Below are 25,854 nucleotides of genomic sequence, written 5' to 3'. Positions count from 1 at the left end.
TATGATTTAAATAAGAGACTTCTCATATGAAAAGCGAAATCAAAGTCACACCTGTCCAAAGTTGGAAATAACTACTCCAAAGGTTCCCAAAAAAACACTTTGAAGGGATTAATCTACATATATTCCTGATAAGAAAAATCAAAAAATTGAAATCCTTCATGACTATTCGAGCAAGAAATTTCAATTTGAAAAAATAAGCCTAGTCTACAAAATATCCTCTTTGTCTAATTTAACAAAACAGTTGTTGGATGTATTAAACTATGAATTTTATCTTTAGAAATGATCAATAATGAATGAAAAAGCCAGTAAAATGTTTAAAACCATCAAATTAAATGAAATAAGTAATATTTAATTTTCTTGAAAACTAAAAAATTTGCGCACTTTTCTGTGGATTGGTATAATTCTATATATTCTTTGAACACAAAACAAATATAATGTTACAAAACAAAACAATTTCTTTAAATTTTCAGTATTATTGAAAGACAAAAACAAAATCACACAAAAATGTAGAGATGAAAGATTTCTTTACTTGGCTTGTATTAGATACGCTTGCTGTTGCTAAGCAGCTGTTCTGAATAGTCTGGATAACACAGGCCTTTTGCATCTCTACCAGTGCATTCTAATGCTGTGATGAAGGGCCTTTGTTGGCTCTTCACTGAATGGTCCTGAGACTTTTTGTGACGATCAACGAAATCTTTTACATGAAAGAAAATAGCATTTACTTTTGGTGTGACAATTCCTTTTGTCAGTGAGAGGTTAGCCAGTTGAAATTGCTTAATTTTGTTGGAGTAGTATGAATCCAGATGATTTACAAAGCATGCTCTAACAACTGCATCAATGAATGGAATGATATGAAAAGTGGAGTCATCCTCTGCTTGTCTTAGAAGAACGTCAATATTTTTGAGGAGTTTGTAGCATTCATTACCAGCAAACTGTCCTCCATGAAAAGATTGTTCTTTGATTTGAAGAGCTTTGGGCGATTCTTCTGCCATTGGCCAGAAGTCCTTAAGTGTCTTAAACAGATAATTTACTACACCAAGAAGAAGATGAAGCTCCATAGGTGATATAATATCAAGAACAAGAGTATTGTCAGAAAAATCCAATAGGGGCTCATGCACCGCGTTTTGACATTATTCAGCCCTTTTTGTGTCTAAGCCAGGTGCTTTAAAAGAGTTATAAGATTTTCTGATGGATCTAAAAGTGTGAAGGTTTCCACATTGTGATAACCTATTGCAGTCAATGTCACACCATGTGCAAGGATGTGAGCTGGCATGTGAAGCCCACAAACATGGTTTGCTACATTTATGTTCCTTGAAAGAAGAAAGTCAAAAGGTTCAGAGAGTATGAGAGAGTATTATTTTCAAATTTTCATAGTTTTCTGGTTCATCCTCTGCAACAGCAATAAGAAGTTGAAACCTCACTCCACTATCTTTTGCTGTCCAGGATGGTAATGTCTTCTTTTGTACTTGAGCTTGAGTTATTATTTCTTCTTCTTGATTTCCAAGCTGACTTTGAGAAAACCACCACCACCATCAATTCCAAGCTTCACAATGTGTTCATTGTACAATTGTTTTTTTAGCAAAATGTCATTGAGAAGAGTTGCAAGATTTTTGCAGTATATCACAATTTGCTGCCTGCTTGAGATTTATCATGAGCCACAATGTTCTAATAAATTTGGTGTATGGAAAGTGTTACGTATACGAGGTAAAAGTCACGTAGATAAACGTGATAAAAGTCACGTATTCATTTACGAGTATCTTTTTAATGGTTATTGCAATACAAACCTCATGGGAATTAGAACGTTGTGTATATATAGATAAGATTTCTTTTTGAAGAGAGAAAAATAAACGCTGATGCTGAGTTTATACCAATATATATATTTTAAAACAATACGAGAATGCAACACACAATGATATTTGTGTAAGTGAAATGTTCAGATAACTGTGTACCAATTTTGTGAAGCTTGGCTCAAAATTGAGGCTCAGCAACTCTCATTTTTGTGACATGATTTAAATTTGAGGCCAGCTTTTTGATGTTAGAATTAGATAAACCAGTGTTTGTCTGAATGTTTGCAAGGTCTTGGGCTTTAGAACCACTTCATCACCAAAGAGTCTTTTTGCACTGCCAACACCTGTATGAATTGAATTAAATAAAAGATATAAATAAATTATCTTTAGGTTTATATTATATGCAGAAGTTCAGGCTTGATTTAAAAAGGTAATATTTGGTAAGAGTTAGTTTTATTGTCATAATTGTAGATTTAGATTCCTTTCTTAATTTAAAGAATAGTAATCTCAACTTAAAAAAGTAAGCAAAAACTTACAACTGCGAATATTTTTTAAGTGTTAGTGAGGTTGGTTTAGTCAAGAACATTTACAGTTGACACTCTAAATTTCAAACTCTCAGGGGAATGGGGAAGATATTTAAGATATCGAAAGGTCGATAAATATTTAGATAGGGGCTGAAAGTAAAAAAAATCATCTGACTTTTCGTTAAAAACTTAGCTTTTGAGGTTAAGAAAGTGTACTACATGTACAAACATTTAAAAATATAGAAATTTAATCAATATACTGTGTTCTTATATAATATTTATTTAGTGACTATGTACGTTTTGGAAGATAAAAGCGGAGATTGGTCACGCATTAAATAGTACTCTATAACAGACTATTATTTACTTGTCCATATATAATATATTTTTGTGCGTAAATATTATTTCACGAAACATTTTTAGGTTTAATGACCAGTTTCTTAAACTCAAAAACATTCCTTTACTTTTTGGTGATCGGTGAGAGTTGCATCGAGGATTTAATTCTTCCAAATTCAACGTTTTTGGTTATACTATAAAGATTACTAGTTTTTACATTAAAACATTTTCGTTTAATACATTTATTTATACATATATTTTACTTAAAAATTTTCTTGCTATAATTTTCGCAGTAACCAAATATGCATTTAAAAAAAATGTTTCTACGTTAACATTAACAATTTTTTATTGCACCATAATTACTGGAAGTAGGCTTAGCACAAAGAAAGTATAGCTTAAAAATGATAAGACATCCAAAGCGTAATTGCATATTACTTTGATCCATTATAAAAAAATTTCGCTTTTAACTAATAACGCTAAAATCAAAATATTGACATACCCGAAAATTCTCTTTTCTTTTATAATATATTTCAATAAAAAATAAAATTCCACCGTGCAAAATGACATTAAAGTTCAACTAAAGTGACATTTAAGTTGACGTTTATAATTTATAGTATAAAGTGACATTTAAGTTGACATTCAAGCTGTATCGTAACTCCGTAAAGAAAAAATAAAGCGAATTTTTCTGTCGCTCTATCTGCACTTATTTTTTATCTCAATGTTAGCTTCATTAATTGCGTGAAACTTTCTTAAACATTCAATTATTGAAAATAACTCAAGTTTTCTTGATCAATAATATCACGAGCAAGACTAATCCAAGAGTCTGTTCGCATTGTAGCCATCAAAGTTAATGCCATGATGCCTTCTAAAAGTTATATAGTTAGAGTTTAATTATTTTTCAAAGCCAGGCCATAGTTTTAAAAACAATTTTTCAAAAGTTGTCACTACTCCAATTCATGTATGCAGCTCAGGTGTTGAAACTAAATTTTCTATAATTAAATTTGGATCCTATTCAAAATATAATTCTCTAAGGATAATTACATTATTATAATCAGAAACCTTTGAATTTCGTTTTCCGGCTTCTGCGTATTTACTGAAATGGTAATTAAGAGAACCAAGTATTCATTTTTCTCCAGCATCCAATATACTTTCTCCTTCACACTGCAAAAAACTAACTTTACCATTTAAAGTGTGCGAAATCAATTTTCGATACTTCAACTGAAATATCGGCTTGAAACATAAAAAAAAAAAAAACTTCGACTTGAAATATCGAAAATTGAGTTTGCACACTTCAAATCAAATTTAACAAAAAACTTGAAATTTTGAAGATCGAAAGGATCGCCTTTTTTCTTAAGATGGCAATTGATTTCTAGTTTTCTCTCTCTCTCTGCGTCAGCAACAATAAAATAATGCTTGACTCCAGCATTGTCAAGGCCAAGTTGATTTTAGCTAGTTTTGTAAGACGGATTAAAAACATCCATTGTGAACTTCAAAAACCTTGACTTGAATTTATAGCAACTCTTAAACTGTAGAAAGAGGGTCAATATTTCTTTTACTGACTATAAATTTTGTAAATTCACCATTATCCTTTATACAAACATTGATTAAAATACTATATTATCAGCTTCCACGAGTTCTTCTTCTTTGAAAGTAAAATAATCATCCAGTTCAGCATATAAAACTTTGACTTTTTCAAATATATTACTTTGAAACTCAAGACTCTTTCTGAATATAGAACACAACTTTTTGGTTTGATGTTGTGATAGTTCTAAGCATATAATGAGTTCGATGATAGTATCAAAAAAAACTTGATTAAAACTAGCACGCTCACTTTTTTTGTATTGAGTTCCAGCTACTATGTCCCTGTGGCCAGAGGTATAGTCCTTATGGCCGATGGTTTACCATACGTAGCAATCGTGAATTTTTCACCTCTAAAAATTTATCCTGTTCCATTTTGGTTTTTAAGTTTCTTGAAGCAACAGGTTTCGCACTTGTTAATCAAGATTGGTTAAAAAAAGCTCAAAATTTGATGAAAGATTGAAATGTTGGTCACTGCAACTATGAAGCACAGAAAAAAACAAAAAACCTTTGGGTCTTAGAAATGAAAGTATATTACACTCAACAGTTTTAATTATTTTTTTTTTACCAATTTGTTCTTTAGAAAAACTTTGACAACGAATATTCCACAAAATTTTTTTGAATATAAAAACCACTATAATATGCACATTATGCAAACCTACAACGCATATGCTTCTGTTTTTTTAACATATTATGCTTTGCCCCAAGTCTACGATACCGCTAATCTGATTCAGACTCTGGAGTATAGTGCTTTTTAGATTGTACAATTCCATACTGATATGTTTTGATTTCAATCATTCCACCTAAGATGCTAATTTTTCTTTAAAGGTGTCATCATTTTTCTTTACTTCGGTGTTTGTGAGTACTTTCTTTAACGCCACAGCTAAACTTGGTTTTCTTGGCAAAATATAAACTTTACCGAATATCAAAATTTCATAAAAAAGTTGATGTTGTTTTCTTGAATTGCTGAATCAAAACAACTGTCATTTTCAATCTCTAAAGTTACATTTGAATATGCTTCATTAGTAGCATGTAAAGTGTTTTGGTAAAAAAAACCCTGACATGGTTCGACGATTGCTACGGCATACATTTACCACAATACATTGTAAACATGATTTGTGGGAACGGCGTGGGAACGGCGAAATATGAAAAAATCAAAAGAACTGCTAATAACCAGATAAAATAATATTTTAATTAATATTTTATATTTGTTTAACAAATATTTCTGCTAAAGAATGTATCAATCATTTAAAGTCTTAGCAAGTAATGTTGACAATGATCTTAGGGTATTTTGGCATGCACCGTCCCACTGAGCATCTTCTTCTGACTTTGTTTATCGGTGCGACCGCGAGTCCTAGCAATACAGACATTCGAGTGTCATTATTTTAATAATTTTCACGCAATTTTTGGAGCATTTTTTTTTTAACAACCTTTATAAATGGCTTCTATTTAATAAAGATTAAAAGCGTTATCTTATCTTTTTGCTGTGTATTTTAATGGTAATTCTAACACATTAAATAAAAAGCGACAAAATATATCAAAACATTTTTTCCCCTTTTATGAGACGATAAAGATTTTTTGGTGTGTTTTTTGTTTAAGTAAAAATGCTTTGAATTAGTTATATGAGGACTTTTTAATTTACATTCAGTTTGTTCTAATCAACGTATTTTTTTGAAATTAAGAAAAGAGTTTATTTTTTTCTTTTCAGAAATAACGTAGAACAATTCAATATTTTTTTTTTTGTTTTTGTTTAAGCAGCTCAACTAATTTGTTTAACCAATAAAAAGCGAGGATGTGAGCCATTTCTCATAATGAAATTAACTTTATTCCTTTAACTATTCTTAGCCTTAAGTTAAGAATTAAAGTCAGATTTGATGCTAAATAAGATATTTAGTTTGAGTTCTAGAAGTTGTATTGCCCTCTAACGTAAGTCAATCTGCTGAAAAGGCAACACTGAATGCGTCGGTTTTCAATGGGTATATAATATACCAACAGTCTTAAAAAATGTCAATTTTTCTTTCCATTACTTGTGCTTCGTTGACCGTTTAAATTTTCATAAAATCAATACTGTTCATACTTTTGGTTAAAAAAAAGGGACTCTTCTCTTTAAATGTTGTCTTAAAAAGCTAGCACTTACATTTTTAACAGAGAATAATAAATTTTCTGCTGAAAATAAATCTTTCGATGCAATCCCTCAGGAATCATTATAAAGGCTTTTGATTGTCAATGACCTTGATGTGATTTCTCGTGGTTCTTGATTTAGCTTGGTCGCGAATAAGCCAATCGCTCTAGAGTTGAGAGTGTTATGACAGAAGTAATTCCTTGCAGTGTATATATAGCATGCTGTGCAAATAAAATTAACAATAAGTTATTATTTGAAAAGAGTTTTTTTAAGTAAAAATAAAATTGTAGCTTCAAAAACTCTTTTCTAACAATTTTTTTAATTGAGGATCAAAAAATATTTGTTGCGTCTACTAGGGATTGCCGATTCTGGCTCATCAACCATAAGTGAACCATAAACTTTTTATTCCGTTCCGGTTTCCAGCACAAGCTCACGAACCATAAGTTATTTTTTGCCATATGCTACCATTTCAACTTTTGTGTCGTTTCCGATTCTGGCTCATCAACCATAAGCGTCCGTGGATGATTCTTGACATCGTAATGAATAGAAAAAGTAAAAATTTTTTTATATTTTTTAACTTTTCTAATCATGACGTTGTTTTATCCGTTTCATGTTCTTACCACCGCGGTGGTAAGAACATGAAACAGAAGACGGCGAGAAGGAAACGCGGCGCGCCGCGTTTTCTTCTCGCCGTGAATTTACTTTAGTTCTTTCTCATACTCATCATCGTTAACATCATGCGTAAATGTGTGTGAGCTTAAGCGTTTAATTTTACATTCCTTATTTAAATTTTTAAATTTACAAATAATTTGGCAATCTAATATTTCAAGAACTTCATTATTTCTAAAACTTGTTAAATCTTCATTTGAATTAAATTCATCCATAGCATCGTTAACGCTTTCAATTAAAATGTTATAAAAATTATCTGATTCCATCTTTTTTATAAGAAAAAAATTTATTTAATTCAATTTTTTCTTATCATGCGTGCGTGCGCTGAAGCGTTTTAATTTTGCAAACGGATCGGTTCTTTATTATCCACCCACGAGGTGAACGACTCGGGATAGCCGTACCACTTGACAAATGATTTGTTTTTTTTGTTAACGAATCACTTTTTCAATTCTAATTATGTCTTGATTCGCTTTTTTCATTTCCTGTTCATAAAAAGTGGCTTGTATTTCTTCACCATGATGGTCAGTTATTTTATACGTGGGCGGGTCTGTGTACTGAATCTGTGATACAGTAAAAACCTCCTCAGTCCATCTAGGTGTGTAACCTTTTTCAAAATTGGATTTCTTTTTAAGATCCTCACTTTGTCACCCATAGAAAATTTTGGGTTAGCTCTTTCATATCCTTTGGATCCGTATAAATTAAACCAGACCCTATTCTTATTCTTTTTATCATTAGCTTCAACTGGAGTCATTTTAATGGAAGAGTGTTAGGTGTTGTTGTAGTTCTTTACCAGTTCATCTGAAATGTCAATATACTTTTTAGTGTTATTCGCAGAAAAGTATTTGAAAATTTTTTCTTTCATCGTTCTATTCCATCGTTCAACGAAACAGCTTTTTTCTTCATTTTCAATAGAGTATAATTGCACGCCCAACGCTTTTACATGCTTATTATAAAATTCTTTTCACTTATCCACCTACATTTTAGCAGACCTTCTTTCTTTGAATATTTTACTTAGAGCGTCAGCCACATCAATTCCAGTTTTACTTTTTAACGGAACAATCCATCCGTACTTTGAAAATACATCTATGACCATGAGTAAGTATTTTATACCGTTATTGAATTTTGAAAAAGATTGCATGTCGACTAAATCAACAGCCCATATTTCATCAATCTCATTGACAATCACTTTTCTTTTTCTGAAATGATGTACCACTGGTTTATGAAGTTCGTTTGCAAGTTGATCGGTCTATTTCAGGTTCTTGTCATTTTTTCCTGACGGTAGTTTTTTTTCACACCCAGACCAAACTTGGCTTTGGCGTTAATAATGGGCTTGATAATTTTTCTTTCGTTTATTTCTCTCTGAGTGGGGTTTTGCATGGAGTCCATTTCTTCAATCAATGTATGATCTGCTAAATTTCTATTTTTGGCGGTCGTTAAAATATTTATAGGCGAGATCATGATGATATGCAGCATTATCTACCCTGTCAGCAGGTTTGCTCCAATCTTGAGAGGCATCAGTGGAAGTGAGCCTTGCGTCTAAACTGGTGCCATGACCGGCAAAGTTCATACCAGGAAGGTGCATTTCTCCAGGGAACTTTGCCCAAGGAAGTTTGATTTTGCTGGATATTTTGTTGATGGAGTTGACCAAGTCGCCTCCTTTTTTTGATCTGTGCGAAGTAGATGACACAAATTTGTTTTGGTTGTTCCGCAGACGGAGCAAGTTCCTTTGAGCATATTTCTGTCGTTTTTGCTTACAGCATTTTGTAAGTGAAGAGTATCTATTTTTCTTTTGCATTTAACGCAGAACATGTTTTTTATATTAAAAATTTTTTTTTTAAATAAAAAATGGACATTATCGATTTGTCATGGAGTATAGGTAAGAGTAAAAAGAATAATAACAAGTTATTACCTAGAAGTATACGAGGTATCATTGTTGGAAAGTCTGGATGTGGAAAAACGACATTGTTATTAAATCTGTTATTAAGACCAGGATGGTTGGACTATAATAATTTGCAAGTTTTTGGAAAATCTCTTTTTCAACCAGAGAATAAAGTGCTGAAGTAATCTTTCGAGAAAAAATTTCCAAAAGAGCTTATTCTTAAACTGTTCAAGGCTCAAGGTGAGATAGAGAAATCAAATGTAAACCCTGAATCAGTCATTGAAGATATTTCAAAAAATTGGAGTGACAAAGCAGAAATGGAGTGTAAGTTTTTTGAAATGGCTGATGACGTACCAGATCCTGAAGATCTTGATGTGAATAAGAACAATTTGATGATATTTGATGATTTACAATTAACAAAGCAAAACAAGTGTGAAAGTTATTATATAAGAGGAAGACATTCAAATCTAGATTGTTTCTATTTAGCGCAAAATTATTTTTTGCTTCCTAGACAGATGAACAGAGAAAATACAAACTTTATTTGTTTGTTTCCTCAGGATTCTAAGAATGTGAATCATATTTATAGAGATCATGTTTCTAGTGATATGAAAAAAGAAGAGTTTAAAAGTTTTTGTAAGAGTTGTTAGTCTGATCCTCACGGATCTGCAGTGATTGATTTATCCTCTAAAAAGGATTATGGCAAATATAGAAGCGGCATTGACACTTTTTATATTCCTAAGTGATTTAAAAAAAAAATCTAATTATATAAAAAATGTCAGGATTTGTAATAAAATTTGTGGATGGAAATTCAAATGTGATAACAACATATTTTTTGGATAAAATCTTTTTTGATCAAGGAAAAAAGTAAGAAATGGCTTCTCTTGGGCTTAAAACGTATAACAGCTTTCCAAATATTACCATCAAAAACAATTCTTTTAGGTATAGTACGAATAATGGAGCTAATTGGGAAACTATAGCCATTCCAGAGGGTATTTATGATATAAAAGATATAAATGATTACTTGCTGAAGTCTGTATCAAGCACAATAAAATATTATGCATCTCAAAGTGAAAGTTATGTTGCTGGAAATAAAATTAGTTATTCTCCTGATAACATTAAAATAGGAGCTAATTTGAATACTTTAAAAGTAACCATTGAGCTGGGTGTAAACTATTTGTTAGACTTGAATGTGAAAAGCGTCAGTTTTGGGATTTACTGAAAGACAGTTGAATTCAAATGCTGAGTATGACTCTGACAATATTGTTAGAATATCAAGTGTAAATACTATTAGAATAGTTAACAATGTGATTAGTTCATCCTTTATTAATGGATCTCAATTGAATTGCATTTACTCATTCTATCCATCCGTAGGTCCTGGTTATAAAATTATAGAGAGACCGACTCATTTGTTTTATCTTCCTGTAAAATTAAGTGAGATATCTACAATTATAACTCGTATTATTGATCAAAGTGGTAAGCTAGTGGATTTTAGGGGTGAGGAAATTACAATAAGGTATCTTGTAAGAGAGGTGAAATGAAATAAATATTTTTTTACATATAAAAATGAGTCAATATGTGAGTGTAAAAGTGAGTGTGTCTAAAAGGCAGACTGATAAAATAAAAAATTAAATGTTGGAAGGCAAGCCTGTAAGTATAAGGCTTTCAAGAGATGATTTAGAGAGTAACGATGTATTGTTCGTGACTGAGACGCAGTACATAGAATAATGGATGCTCGTCATAGAGGAGTAGGTATAACCATTAAGATGAGTAAGACCCAGGTAGAATACAACTCAAAAGTGAAAGGAGGATTTATTGGTGCATTACTTCTTTTGTTGGGAATGCTTGGTAGTACATTAGCTACAAAAGTAGTTCCTGCATTAACAACTGGTTTATTGGCTGGATTAGGGTCATTTTTCATTATAAAATGAATGCTCCTCACAAGTTATTTAAAAATGGGTATGAGATTCATAACTCCAATTTGGATAGAAAAATTCCAGAGTTGGATTCAAAAAATAAATTATATTCGGATATTATTGTAGTTAAATAAAAATTAGATCATCCAACCTATTTTAATATAAACGGTCAGCATGAAATTTTTGTTCAGAAAGATATAAAATTTAGCGCCCTTTCACGTACGAGAATCTCATTATCAGTTTGGATTGAAATTAAGTAGAGGAGTTGTCATTGTTACTTTGATGAATAAAATTAGTGAAAGTTTTAATTATTATAAAAACGATATTATGATCACAGAGTCTGTAGATGATATATTAATGGATCAACGATGCATTAACGATGTGTTAGTAAAAAAGGGAGATAAATTATGTAAAATTAATTACATTGATTTCTATTAAAATAAATCTTTTATTAGTAAAATGGAAATATTAAACAGCAAAATTTATCCAGTTCTTCCATCATCTCCAATAGAAGATGGACATCATTATCGTCTTCAAAAAATAAGCGAGATACAAAAAGAGACTGAATCTGAGAAAGAGAAGAGAATAACGCTAAGCAAAAAGTACCATCGAGCTGTTAGAATCATCTCCTCTGTAGATAGCTCGATGCAAGTATTATGCTTAGCCCTTGGGACTATAGGAATTGGATTTTTAACCACCATTGTTGCTGCTCCAGTGGTGATTGTATGTGAGGGTGTTGCGTTAGGAGCAGGGTTTTTTTAAATTAATAATGATTAATTTCAAAATCTTTAATAGATGGTGCTGTTAGCGATTCAGAGTATGAACTGATTCTAAGTGAGCTTCAAAAGTTTAAACCCATGATGAATAAAATAAGAACAAAAACTAAAAGCAGTATTGATGATATAACTAAAGAATCTTTAATAAAAAAGGGTAGGGAGGATGCAATAAATGCATTTAATAACATGTTTAAAAAATGATTTTAACATAAACGCAATCTAATCAACGTTTTTGTTTTAAATTTTTTGTTGTATTATAAAAAAAATGTCTTTTTTTTAAAATACAAGACCCGAATAAGAGGGATGAGATTGTTAGAAATATTATAGAGAAATATTATAGCCTCAATAGAAGCGTTTCAAATGCAAATTTTCAGACTGATTTGAGTAAGTTTTATAAGTCTCTAATTGAATGCAATGAAAAGGTTAAAAACGAGCTAAAGAGCATAGCCGATAGAGTTGTTGATAGCAACCAACTATCTTTACAGTACAATGCAGAGCCTGTAAAGGAGATTACTAATGGAAGAATGAATATAGGTGATATTGCGTTCCACTATCTATCCAATTACGCATCTAATAAAGCGACTTCAGACAGAGCATTTGGAGTGCATGCAAAAGATGGCAAAATGAATATTGGAAAAGATTTGATAACTATAGACAATAATGATATTATTATTGGTGAAGACAGGTATATTGGAGCAAAAGGTCTTTGGGAGCTTGTTACGAGATTTAAACCTGAAAAGTATACAGAAGAAGATCTTCAAAATTACGAAAAAATACTTATAGATACTGAAGCTATTGGTTCTGCTGCTAATCCAAACAAACCTCAAGCGTCTAGAAGCTGAAAGTACGTAAATATATTAGCACCTATTTGGGAAAATTATAAATTAAAAACTAAGGGAAAAAAAGGTCATGGAGTAATTATACTTTCAAGCGACCCTAATGCTCTAGTGCAAAGGCTTGAACTGAGCATAGCTGCTTGGCATGCTGGAAATGTTGCATCTAGAAACAAAGCGGTTGCTATATGCGATGAGCTGTTTAGGCAACTTTTCATTGATAAAGACGAGTATAAATCATTGTAAAGATATGTTGATATTTAAAAAAAACTATACTATTTATAAAAATGCTAATCATTAACAACAGAAGATACAAAAAAAGAACATTATTGGAGGAGGAGGTATTATGGATACTATTAAGAACTTTTTGAGAAGAGCAGCAGCAATGAAGGCGTCTAGAGCATCACTAGCTTTAATTAACAAAATAGCAACAAGTGATATTGGAAGAGAAGCGGTAACTGCTGCAAAATCAGCAGGAAAAGAGCTTGCATTAGCTGGCATACCCACTGCTAAAGACATAGCCATTGACAAAGCGATAGAAATAATATACTCTATGACTGGAACAGTTACGCCGGATAAAGATATGAGCCAAAAAAATGCTGATCTTATGAATAACATTGTGAATGGAGTGAGTTCAAATCCTAAGGATGATTTGCATAAAAAATTATTTGGGTCGTCTATAGGTAGAAAGAAAATGACTAAAAAGAATATAAGAATGGGAAATGCACTGAGGATTGCATAAAAATTTTTTAAAAACAGTTTAAATTTTTTTTATTTTTATATAAAAAAAATTATGAACACAGACAGATTAAGAATTAAAGAAGAGCCAGAGTATGACACTAGGATTGAAAAAGTTGATTTTTTTGAGAATCTTCCAACGAATATTGATTTAAATTCTTCAACCTTAATAACATTTGAGATTGATTGTCAGTCTGTAAACACAGTACCATCAGAGGTATTGTGTTTACAGACTGACAATCAATCTCAAATGTTACAGCTACAGATAATATAGCTTTAGTAAATAATGCAATTATGTTCTTGTTTAGCGAGGTAACTTATGAATTATAAGGTCAACAAATAGAAAGAATGAACTATCCAGGTCAAGGAACAACAATGCTCGGATTATTAAAATACCCATATGGATTTCAGTTAGCAGATGGTTTGAAACAGATGTGGTATAAGGACATATCAAATGGTGTTGGAAATTCAGGATTCAATGTCAGACGTGATCACTTGTTTGCAGATACTACATCTATTGGAGCTTTTTCATTTAGAATACCTTTGAAGCACATTTTTGGATTTTGCGAAACCTATGATAAAACTGTTTATGGTTTTAGAGACAAACTTAAATTTACAAAGAAAGTATATGATGATGCCATCTATAGAGCTGAGAGTGTTGGTTCAGGAATGATTGATATTAAAAAATTTAGACTTTAAATGCCTAGACTTGAATTAGATATTGTTGTGAGAAACAAATTTTTAAATTTGATGCATGAAAAGCTGTCTATTCCAATAGCATTTAAAGCAAACAGGTGTGAAAGGCAGACTATTCCATTTGGACAAACAGACTTTAACTGGTGTTGAAAATGAAAATGTAAAACAAGAAAAAACAATTAACCCCAAGTATGAAAGGCTTAGGCTGATTAGAAAAAAGCCTGTGACTGTAAGACTGACAAACACTGAAACAGGGAAAGTGATTGAATACAACTCTTTGTACAAAGCGATTAGAGGAACAAGGCACGGTTGGCAGTATTTAGAGAGTCGAGATGGAAAGGTGGATAATGGATTTAAAATAGAGATATTAAATTCTGAAAAGCTAAAAAAAGCAAAAAACGCATAAAGAGAATTAAAAATTATTAACAAGAGAAAGTTAAAAAATTGAAAATGACATTAACAAAATCTTGCGCTATAAAAAATGGAAAATAAAACTGTCAAAGAGTTGCGAGAAATGGCAAAAGAGAAAAGAATAAAGAACATCTACAAAATGCGTAAGGATGATCTCGTTAGAGTATTAAACAATACATCCTCTCTAAGGAGTATACTTTCATGGATGATTCAAAGACCTATTCCTGCTCCGAGACCTGTTGTTCAAAGACCGGTTCCTGCTCAGAGACCGGCACGACATATCCTTGACGAACCCATTCCATCATCAGCTTCATCACCTGTTTTAGCACCTGCTACTCCTGGACTATTTTCAAGGTTGACGACGGCTATAAGAAATGTATCGTCGTACGTCGTCAACAGATATGGCGATGTTGTAGAATGGGTAAAGCCATTCATCCCAGAGATGGTGAAGAAAAAAGTGAGTGATGTAGGAAGCGAAATGAAAATAAAAATATCTTAAATCGCTTGTAAAAGAAACAGTGTACAAAAAAAATCTGATTGAGTTTAAATTGACGAATCATGCTGTAGAGCGTGTAGCTAAGCAATTTTTACATCAAGTCAAAGGAAATCATCAAGACGTCTCTTATTTTTTAAATCTGGCGACAGACAGAGCAATAAGAATACTGAGAGCAAATAGAAATAAAAAAGTGTACATTGTTTTGACGTATAAGATGGAATGCGCTAGCATTACAACTGGAGAGTCAACAACTCGAATTGTTCCTTTTTCGTCCAACTGTGGAATTGTGTTAGAGGCGACGGATTTGGGAGAGTTGTATAACAGAGCCAAAGAAACAATCATGGAGAACATGACAAAGTACAACAAGATGGGATCTAATTGCAGAATTTCAACCATCGTGAAGATGGATATAAACATAATTGATTACAACCCCATTAGTGCAAGGTCTTATATACCTCTAGACCCTTTTCAATCGAGCAAAAAGGCGATCATCAACATGATCAACAAAGACAACGAATATTTCAAATGGTGTGTGGCAAGGGCTTTGAACATGAGACCTAAAAACCAAGAGAGAGTGGATGAAGATCTGATTGAAAAGTTGAAAGAGCTGAATTGGGAAGGGATAGAATTTCCAGTGTCACTTCATCAAATCAAAAAGTTTGAGAAAAATAATGAAGGCATAAGTGTGAATGTATTTAGTTATGAAAATCAATCTATCTACCATTTGAGGATATCCAAATATGGCGATCGAAAGCATCAAATCGATTTGCTTCTCATTTCAAACGAAGAGACAAATCATTATTGCTTAATTAAAAGTTTGAGTCGACTCATATCTTTGCAATCATCAAATCATCAGCACAAAACTCACTATTGCAGAAATTATTTGCAGGGACTCAATTCCGAAGAAGCGCTATCCAAGCATATCACCTATTGCAACGAGCACAGTTCTGTCAGAATTGAAATTCCTCAAAAGAATTCATCTATGCAGTTTAACCATAAAGAAAGATCAATGAGAGTTCCGTTTGTGGTGTATGCCGATTTTGAGAGTTTTATTACTCCTATCAACACATGCATCCCTGATCCTCACAAATCTTATACTAAGCAGTACCAAAAGCATACGCCAAGTTCATTTTGCTATTTCATCAAAGCATTTGATGAAAAAGTCTATAAAAGAAACCCAGTCACGTTTACTGCAAGTAGTGAGAATGATGATGTCGCCAAAATATTTGTGGAGAGGTTGGAAGAAGACATTAAGGAGATTTACGAGATGATTAAAGTTCCAAAAAAGATGATCTATACTACTGAAGACAAAGATGATTTCAATGCTGCAACAGTTTATCACATTTGTGGAGAAGATCTTGAAAATGATGGAGTACGCGATCACTATCATATCACAGGAAAGTATAGAAGTGCTGCTCATAACAGTTGCAATACAAAATATAAAACTCCTAAATTCTTCTCTGTCGTATTTCACAACTTGTCAGGCTATGACAGTCATTTGTTCATCAAGAAATTATCAGGTGGAAAATTAAGCTGCATCCCCAACAATGAGGAAAAGTATATTAGCTTCACTAAAGAGATCAAAGTGGGAGTGTTTATTAAAGGGGGTAAGACGGTTGAAGTAAAACGAGAGTTGAGATTCATCGACAGCTATAGATTCATGGCTTCCAGTTTAGAAAGTTTATCCAAAAATCTAACAAAAGACCAATACAAGAACATCAGAAGATACTATTCTGGAAAAGGGGTGTACCCTTACGATTGGGTGGACTCGATGAATAAACTCTCTGAAACGCAATTACCGCCAAAAGAATCATTCTTCTCTTAACTCAACGATGAAGGAATAAGCGATGAAAACTACTCACACGCCAAAACGGTATGGGACGAGTTTCATGGCAAGACATTTAGAGATTTTCATGATTTATAAAATGTGTCAGACGTGTTGATGCTAGCAGATGTGTTTGAGAATTTTAGAGACGTTTGCATGAACAATTACAAACTAGATCCTGCTTGGTACTATACATCTCCAGGATTGGCATGGGATGCTGCGCTAAAGATGACAAAAATAAGATTAGAGCTGTTGAGCGATTTTGACATGATATTGATGATTAAGAAAGGGATACGCGGAGGAATCAGTATGATATCAAACCGACTAGGAACTTTGAATAATAAATACATGGGAGATTCGTTCAATCAAAGAAAAGAGTCGACGTACATTCAATACTTGGATACTAACAACTTGTACGGATGGGCTATGAGCAAGCCTCTTCCCACACACGATTTTGAGTGGATGAGCGAAAGCGAGCTTTCGAATTTGAAATCAATGTCGTGTATATTAGAAGTGGATTTGGATTATCCGGAAAGTCTTCATGATGAGCACAACGACTATCCGTTGGTGCCTGAAAGAATGACAATAGACAAAGTGGACAAACTCATACCAAACTTGAACGATAAGAAGAATTATGTCGTCCACTATAAGAATCTTAAACTGTACGAGCGGTTGGGATTAAAAATTGCAAAGATACATAGAGGGGTAAAGTTTGAAGAGCGAGATTGGTTGAAAGAGTACATTGATCTCAATACAAATTTAAGAACTAAAGCTACGAACAAATTTGAAAAGGATTTTTTCAAGCTGATGAACAATTCAGTGTTTGGCAAAACTATGGAAAATATTGAAAAACGAGTGGACGTGAGACTGGTGACATAAAGTAGGAAGCCATGAAATTGCCTTCTAAACCGAATTATGACAGTCACACGATATTTGATGAAAACTTGATAGCGGTGCACATGAAAAGAACAAAATTAGTTTATGACAAGCCAATCTATTAGGGAATGTGCATAATGGATTTGAGAAAAAATTTGATGTTTGAATTTCATTATGATTACATAAGGAAAATGTATTCAGATCGTGAAAAGTTGTTGCTGACGGATACAGACTCGTTGATTTACGAAATCAATACAGATGATTTTTACAAAGACATTTCGAAAGAGGTAGGGAGCAAATTCGACACGAGCGAATTTGATAAAGACCATCCAGCTATAAGCAATGTTGGTTTTAAGGTAGGTGCAAACAAAAAGGTCATTGGAATGTTTAAAGATGAGACTTCTGGGAAACAGGTTGAGGAATTTGTTGGACTCAGATCAAAGTTGTATTCTTACAAACTCCATGAAAAAGATTACAAAAAATGCAAAAGGGTAAAGAAAAATGTGGTGAAGAAATACATCACTCACGAAGATTACAAAGACTGCTTACTCAGTAAAAAAGAGCAGGTAAGGAGCATGAGCATCATCAGATCCAATTTACACGAAGTATACACAGAAGAAATAAACAAATACATTTGTGGTAAGCTATTAACACAAAAGTTGAAGTCAGGAGTGCCGATTGAAAAATCAGAAATGTTATTTCTAACAAAAGTTTGTGGGCGATATCTGATGAATAACTGTGCTCAGTAAGTATAAATATAATGAAAAATTTAATAGGATTTTAATTAGTTAGAATAATGTTTCTATTTCCTTATTTCAGAAAAGACAGTCCAAATGTCACTGAGAAGCAGGACTTATCAAAGTCAATTATTGACTGTTTTCCTATCTTACACGATGGAACAGTGAGTGGCTATGTGAGTAATATGTTTATTAATTAACTGCTATTTTAAACTTTGTGTGTTATTTTTGGTGTTATCTTTAGGGATACTTCTTTGATAGAAAATCGTTTAGTGGAAAGTTGGAATACTTTGTTCGTAGCAGGCGTTCTGATTGTAGAGATATAACTACACTGTGGAAACATTTACCATCAAATAGGTAAATATTAGATCTGTTCTTTCGTTTAATAAATGACAATGATGATAATAAGTCATTATAATAGTTGTCAGCCCTTTGTTTCAAATTTAAATAATTTTTTTTATGGTAGTCATGCTACTAATAAAATAGGTCTCACAACAAGTGATGATATTGAAAGTGCCATTCGATTACTACGTGAACAACGACCAAATGCTCAAAACAAAGAAGAGCTAAATAAACTCATGGAGATGACAAGAAACCATCGACGATCATGGATTAACACATCGTTCCCATCGATTACGGAAATTGTTAACTAATACCCGCGACAACTAGACATGCCAGAATCAGTATATTTAAATTTATTTAATAAAACTTATATATTGATATTTAAAGTACATAAGTTATTTTGTTTCTAATAACAGTTAAATTAAAATGAAATTATAAACTATTTATTAAATAATGAAATTATAATTAAAATTATTCTGTGTATATGTGTGTGTGTGTGTAAATATATACTCTTATTAGATTCTTAAAGAATTTCAAAGTAGCAATTGTTTAGAAACAAGATTGCATGTTGAGTGGCAGAAATAAAAACCTAAAATTTTGGAATATGCCAAATCAAAGCCGTCATTGCATACTCTAATGTTTTCTTTAACAAATGAATTAAATGAAGGTAAATTATGAACTTTTACCAGTTAAAAATTGTAATAAATTTAGAAAACTTAGTAGCAGAGTAATAGGTTTTAGTTCGAATATATTTATTTTCTGAAAATCGTTTAAATCAGTTCAAAATCAGTTAAAAATTTTTAACTGGTAATTTAACTTTTAAATTAATTTATGCTTTACTAATATATTTAAGTTTTACTATTTTTAACCCTATTTTAAATTATATTCTATCTGAATAAAAAAATTATAAAAATCTTTTTGTGCTCATATTTTTTATTTGAAAAAGTTGCAAATCTTGCAAATAAATATCAGTCTAACTTTTTTTCACTTTTTTCTTATATAATGTTAGACAAGAAAAGTGAGCTTGCTGTTAAATGTCTTGTTTGGCTTCTTCCTACCCCACCACAAAAATCAGTTAAAAAGGCTCGTTTGCTACCAAATGTGGTCATGGAAAATCTTTTCTTTGACTTCAAGGTATTGTTTTTGTTAACTAATGTTTTTAAAGAACTCGTTTCCAGTTTTTTAGTTTATTTTCATTGCTAATATTATTATCTGTTACTGAAACATGTAAAAAAATATTTTTATACATATTGCAGGATGATACAATTGACTGTGCATTAAAAGCACTGGAAGATCGTGGAGTCAAACAACCGATGCTGTCGCGCATATCTAATGGATATTATATTAAAGCAGATAATACAGTTATATCACTTGCTTTTTGCAGCTGTTTTATGGAGGCATTAGAGTTTTTATTTATGTCTTTTTATGTTTTCGCCGTCGAATATCCGACCGAATTAAGATTTTTTTATGGCTTTTTAGAGAAAGTCATGGGACTTAATATTACTGTAAAAAGTGCAACCGTTGCTGATTTGTTTACCAAAATAACTTTTCTTCGAAATTTATGATGAATTTAAGTCCCAGTTGGATTTAAAGACAACTTATTTGTTTTGTTTTTTAATTGATGAGATCTTTTATCGGTTCATTTTTTATTTGGAGATAACTATTTATATTTATTTTTTAATTTAATAATTGATTATAATTGTTTGCCTTTTTAGATTTGCGGTTTTTAGATTTTTGTAATCATCTGAATGTATTAATTGTTTCAGTTCAATGGACAGTAATTTAATATTATGACTTTAAAATGTTAACCCATCTTTTAAATTCCGTAATGCTAAAAAAAATTTAAATCAATAAATTACGATATACTGTAGTAAAAAGTTTTAAATATTAAAAAATCTTCAAAATATTTATAGAAACTTGAAATGCATAATACACAGTAATGCATAAAAATCAAAATAATGTGTAAAAAAAGACTTAAAAGAAACTTGCAAATATCGACTCATTGAACGAAATGCAAATTATTGTGTAAAAATCACAAAAATACGTAAAAAAAAAAACAGTAATGCATAAAAAAAAAACTTTTGTCGAGCAAACCCACAAGCAGTTTAATAGCCGTTCTCTTATAAAACAGAATTAATTCCACACAGTCACGAAATGACTTTTAATTCAAACCTCTTGTCCCGAGAAAACCCTTTGGAGGTTTGAGAGTACACATGTGTAGAATAACACTAGAGTTGGTTTTAAAATCTTTCATCATCGTCCGAGAAAGAAAAATCAGTTCAAAGTTTTTAATTTTATTGCTCAGAATAAAAATTTTACAAAAAAATAATTTCTTTAAAAAAATCTTGTTCTCTATTATAACATATAAATTTCTTCAACATATAATGTGTTTGCAACTCTAAACAAAGCAAAACCAAAAAAAATACATACAAACTATTCTTGAAAGACAAACAGTTTTCTACTTTCAGCTTTGAAATTCAAGCTGTGAAAAACATTAATGATTCTAGATACTTATACAAAATTATTCTACTCAATTGATTAAGAAGCAAGCCTTTATTAAACTCTTACATAGCATATGTAATTAATAACTGTAAATGTCTCTTCCACAAATAGAAATCAAAATAAATGTTTACTGTTATACTCGATCAAACAGTTTCGAAGATTCCTGGGATAATCCCGATGGATGGCTGGCCTCTTGAAACGTTGCCAATGAAGACTGAAGTTGTGGTGAAGTGACTCTGTGGTTTGCTCAGAAAAGATGCCCAGAGAGTGGTTGTGGCGATCAATAAACTGTGTCACATGGAAGAAAACAGCATGTGCTATGGGGGTAACACTTGTGTTTGGAAGGTTGAGATAGGAAGCTTTAAACTCTTCAATAAGCTCACAGTAGTTCTGTTGGAGTGTATTCCCAAAGCAGGCATGAACAACAGCATCAAATTTTCTGAGGGTTTCAATAAATAGAAATGCCAAAAAGCAAGCATGCTTCTCTGCAAGTTGTTGAAGTGAGTCAACATTTCTCAAAAGCTTTCTACACTCATGGCCAGCAAATTGTCCTCCATGAAAAGTTTGTTGTTGAATGTTGATCATCTTTGGCCACTCATCTGCATTTTGCCAAACCTGACAGAGGTTCTTATAGAGGTGGTTCACAACACCAATAAGAAGGTGAAGTTCCATAGGAGGAATAAAATCTAGGACAAGAGTATCATCAGAAAGTCTTATTATTGGCTGGTGAACAACATTTTGAAAGTCCCTTGTCTTTTTTGTTTGGGCACCGGCTGCTTGGAAGCCTTCAAAATCAGAACGAATGGAGCCAAATGTTCGAAGCTCACCACTGTGATGAAGATTCTTTGACTCAATGTCACACCAGGTGCAAGGGTGTGCACTAGAGTGAGATTGCAAGCCACAAATTATGTTAGCAAGCTTCATGTCGCATGACAACACAAAAGACATTTTCTCTAAACACAGTTTATCCAGGATTTGTTTGACATTGTCATAGTTTTCAGAGACATTTTCTGCAATGGCCACCAAAAGTTGACGCTTCACTCCTGAGTCTTTGAAATTTTTAAAGAGAGGTTTCTTTGATGGAGGAGAAGTATCTAGTGTTTCTAAGCTCATAATACCAAAAGAAATTTTCATGAACCCGCCTCCACCATCTATCCCCACCTTAATAAGCTGGTCTGACTGAGGGCCTCTGACTTCAGCAACAGTGTTTCTTAATGACTCTATTTCATTGCAGTACACCAATAAATGTTTAGACTCTTGGCTAGTGCTTTTGGATGTATCAGTAATTTCTGAGGTGACAAAGAGGTCAAAAAGTTGCTTTCCAAGAGATTCAAACTTTTCTCGGAAATTTTTCTCCACAACACGCTGTGGAACTACTTTGTTTAGAGTTGAAGCAAGCATATTCATTCCTCTATTTGAAAGACCAATCTGGTTTTGATCTTGTACTAGATGTTGTGCAGTCAAGGTGGGTGTAGATGAAGGAAATAATTCTCTTTGTCGCGATGGACCTGCAAAAAACCACAGAAAGTTACCATTGTATCATTTCCGAAATTCATAGTGTATATTTTATTGCTATGCCCTTTGACAAAAGTTTTTTTTGTTTAAAAAGTACAGTTTTTACCTGGAGTTACTGGAAAGGGTCTTCCTACTCCTTGATTGAGACGGACAGTGCCATGAGGGGAAGGAACTTTGTTGGCAATTACAGAAACAGCCACTCTTTCTGCTGCTTTTTTGTCCTTTTCTGCAACTTCGAGTAAGTTCTGTCGTAACATTGCTTTAGTACAGACTTGAGGGATGCCTCTTCCTATCAATGAAAAGCATGCTGAACATCTTTTCTCAACAATTGGCTGTTCTATAAGCTGACTGGCAGTGTTTGTTGCTCCACTTATCTGAGGGCTTCTGAATTTTGCTTTTCCCACACTACAAATCAAGCAATCACATGCCGATTCTCTTGTTGCAGGACGGATCTTTATGTTTTGATAGTCTGGCAAGGAAGGAAGTTGGACATCTCTCCCTTCACCTTTTCTTCTGAGACTTACTCGACAGTTTTCACAGATTCCAATTGGTACTCTTTGGTCTTCAAAGTTGATTCTTTGGCCCAAAATTTCTTGACTGCGTTTAATCATAAAATCAGTCAGCTGCCTGTTAGCTTTGTTCATACAGAGAAAACAGACAGTTTTCCTGTTGTCTTCATGAGTTTTTGCTTGGTTAGGCATTTTGAAAAATGACGCACACCTTGTTCTTTTAAAACGGTTTCTAAACTGTTTGCAGGTTTTTCCCGGAATTTTTTAGTTAATTATTTTTTTGCTGAAATATTTTGTATGTACTATTTGTAAAACAAATAACCAAAATAGACAGTTTTTTTGAGAAAGAAAAAAAAACTCTTACTTTATTGACCTTATTAAATAAGCATAAAATTAAAAACTTTAAACTGATTTTTCTTTCTCGGACAATGATGAAAGATTTCAAAACCAACTCTAGTGTAATTCTACATATGTGTACTCTAAAACCTCCAAAGGGTTTTCTCGGGACAAGAGGTTCGAATTAATAGTCATTTCGTGACACATTGTCCACATTATTGTGGAGAAACAAAAAGTCCACAACTGTGTAAAATAAGTCCACATTTCTGAGTAGGAGTGAAGATTAAACACTAATGTGGATGGAAGTGTGGAGGAAAACTCCACACTTTCCGCAAGAGTGTTGTTAACTAATCGTAAACATACATTTTTTCACTACTCTTTATAAATATTTGAAAAAAAAAAAAAAAATCAATACACCCTATTGTCACATTGTTCTATTCTATTTTTATTCGAGTAGTAGGGAATGGCCGATTCTAGCGCATCAATACCTTTCCATACTTAAGCCGACCTCTATCGAGATGCCGATTCTGACGCATGATGTCGATTTGTGTCTTATTATCCGAGTAATTATTGACTTAAATACTTTTTAAATAAACATTTTTAAATTAAAATTAAAAAAGGGAGTAAAAGTCCATCCAAGTTTTTGAAATTGACTTAAATAAAATAACTTTTAAAGAAAAGAAAAAATGTTTATTGCAAGAACAAAGTATGCAGGTGATTTGAAAGCAATGTTTGATCTTTTGTTTTATAATATGAAAATGTATAAAGTTCCAACTTGTTTTTTCATTTCTTTTTGCAAGTAATCGTTGATTTCGTTAATTTCGTAAGCGCCTTCTTCAATTTAGATGGTATAACTGTTTGTTCCTAAGTTGGGGCTATATCTGAAAACGTTATTTTTAGAGGTGATGTTAGGATAGCTTCTATAAGTCTCAAGTCCGACTAAGGCCATTTCATACTTTTTATTAATTCCAAGATCAATGGGTACGTCAAAGTAGGTTTTAATAACGCTACTATCTACCGTCGAGTTTTCTTTTTTAGATTTAATGATGAAATAGAATCCAGACATGTTTTTTATACGTTTGGAAAATAAAAATTGCTAAACCCGCTTCTGTATTTTCCCTTATTCTTTTTAGAAGATAAATCAATGACAGCAAACCCATGAGGTTGAGACCAGCAGTACTTGCAGGACATTTTAAATACTTCTTTTTCCATATCACTCGAAACATGGTCTAGATAAATATGGTGTATATTCTTTGAATGCTGCGGAAGGAGACAAATAAAACTTGCATTTTCTCTGATGGTTTGTCTGGGGAGCATGAAATAGTTTTGAGCAAGGTAAAAGCAGTCCACGTTAGAATGTCGTCCTCTTATGTAATATTTTTCGCATTTGTTTTGTTTGGTGAGTTGCAAGTCGTCAAAGATCATTAAATTATGTTTAGTAGAGTCTAAAGACTCGGGTTCAGGAACGTCTTCTTCAGTCTCAAAGAATTTGCATTCAATTTCTGTTTTTCCTTCCCAATTTTTAGAAATTTCATCAATAACGCATTCAGGACTTGAATTAAGCTCTTCGATTTTGTTTTGAATGTTGAAAAGTTCAAGTATGATTTTTTTGGGCAATTTTTTTTCGAAGGAATTTTTAAGTATTTTGTATTCAGGTTGAAAGAGGGATTTTCCAAACACTTGCAATCGGTTATAATCGAGCCATCCCGGTCCAAGCAGTAAATTAAGCAACAAAGTTGTTTTTCCGCATCCAGATTTTCCAACAATGATACCTCTAATGCTTCTAGGTAAAAGCTTGTTATTGTTTCTTTTGGTTTTACCAATATTCCATGATAAATCAATCACTTCCATTTTATATATATAAAAAAATTTTCTTTATGTATTAAAAAATGTATTGCGTCAAGTGTAAAAGAGAAACAGAAACTGTTCATATGAAAAACGAGTTGACAAAAAATAATCGAAGTATGCTGAAAGGAACGTGTAATTCTTGTGAAGCGACTAAATGTAAGTTTGTTAAGATGGCTAAAGGAGGTGATTTGGTAGAGTCGATTAATAAACTGTCTAGCAAAGTGAAGCTTCCATGCGCTAAGTTTCCAGGAGAAATGCATATTCCCGGGATGAACTTTGCAAGTCCGGGCACGAATTTGGATAAGAGATTGACTTCAACCGACATGTATCAAGAGTGGAGCAAGCCAGTGGATAGGGTGGACAATGCAGCGTATCACCACGATTTGGCTTATAAATATTTTAACGACAGGCAAAATAGGAATTTGGCAAATCAAATGATGCTTGAAGAAATGAATTCTATTCCTAACCCAACGTCAAAAGAGATGAGCGAGCGAAAACTCATCACTCCCATCATCAAAGCAAAAGCTAAATTCGGATTAGGTGTTGGTAATTAAAAAAAAAAATTCCCGAGAGTTGTCTGAAATGGACAGATCAGCTTGCAGAGGAGCT

General features: G+C 32.4%; 2 protein-coding genes and 1 pseudogene across 2 annotated transcripts in view; all 3 read left to right on the top strand.

Annotated features, from left to right (window-relative positions):
- LOC149888176 (uncharacterized) overlaps window positions 1-25,854 on the top strand; it is a 154,664-nt gene that overhangs the window by 7,775 nt on the left and 121,035 nt on the right. The window lies entirely within an intron of this gene.
- LOC149888191 (uncharacterized) lies at window positions 14,970-16,580 on the top strand. The gene has a single exon (XM_090089026.1). It carries the CDS (start codon window positions 14,970-14,972, stop codon window positions 16,578-16,580), a length of 1,611 nt encoding a protein of 536 aa, XP_089945152.1.
- LOC149888190 (uncharacterized) lies at window positions 18,688-20,100 on the top strand (annotated as a pseudogene).

The sequence above is a fragment of the Hydra viridissima genome, unplaced genomic scaffold (assembly GCF_058129835.1).
Source record: "Hydra viridissima isolate aposymbiotic clone 2 unplaced genomic scaffold, HvirCarnegie_v1 scaffold_5, whole genome shotgun sequence".
Lineage (NCBI taxonomy): Eukaryota > Metazoa > Cnidaria > Hydrozoa > Anthoathecata > Hydridae > Hydra > Hydra viridissima.
This window is presented reverse-complemented; position numbering and strand designations above follow the sequence as displayed.

Bases quoted from the DNA above. Each gene is read 5' to 3' on its own strand.
- LOC149888191 (XM_090089026.1), top strand. From the start codon at position 14,970: ATGGAATGCGCTAGCATTACAACTGGAGAGTCAACAACTCGAATTGTT.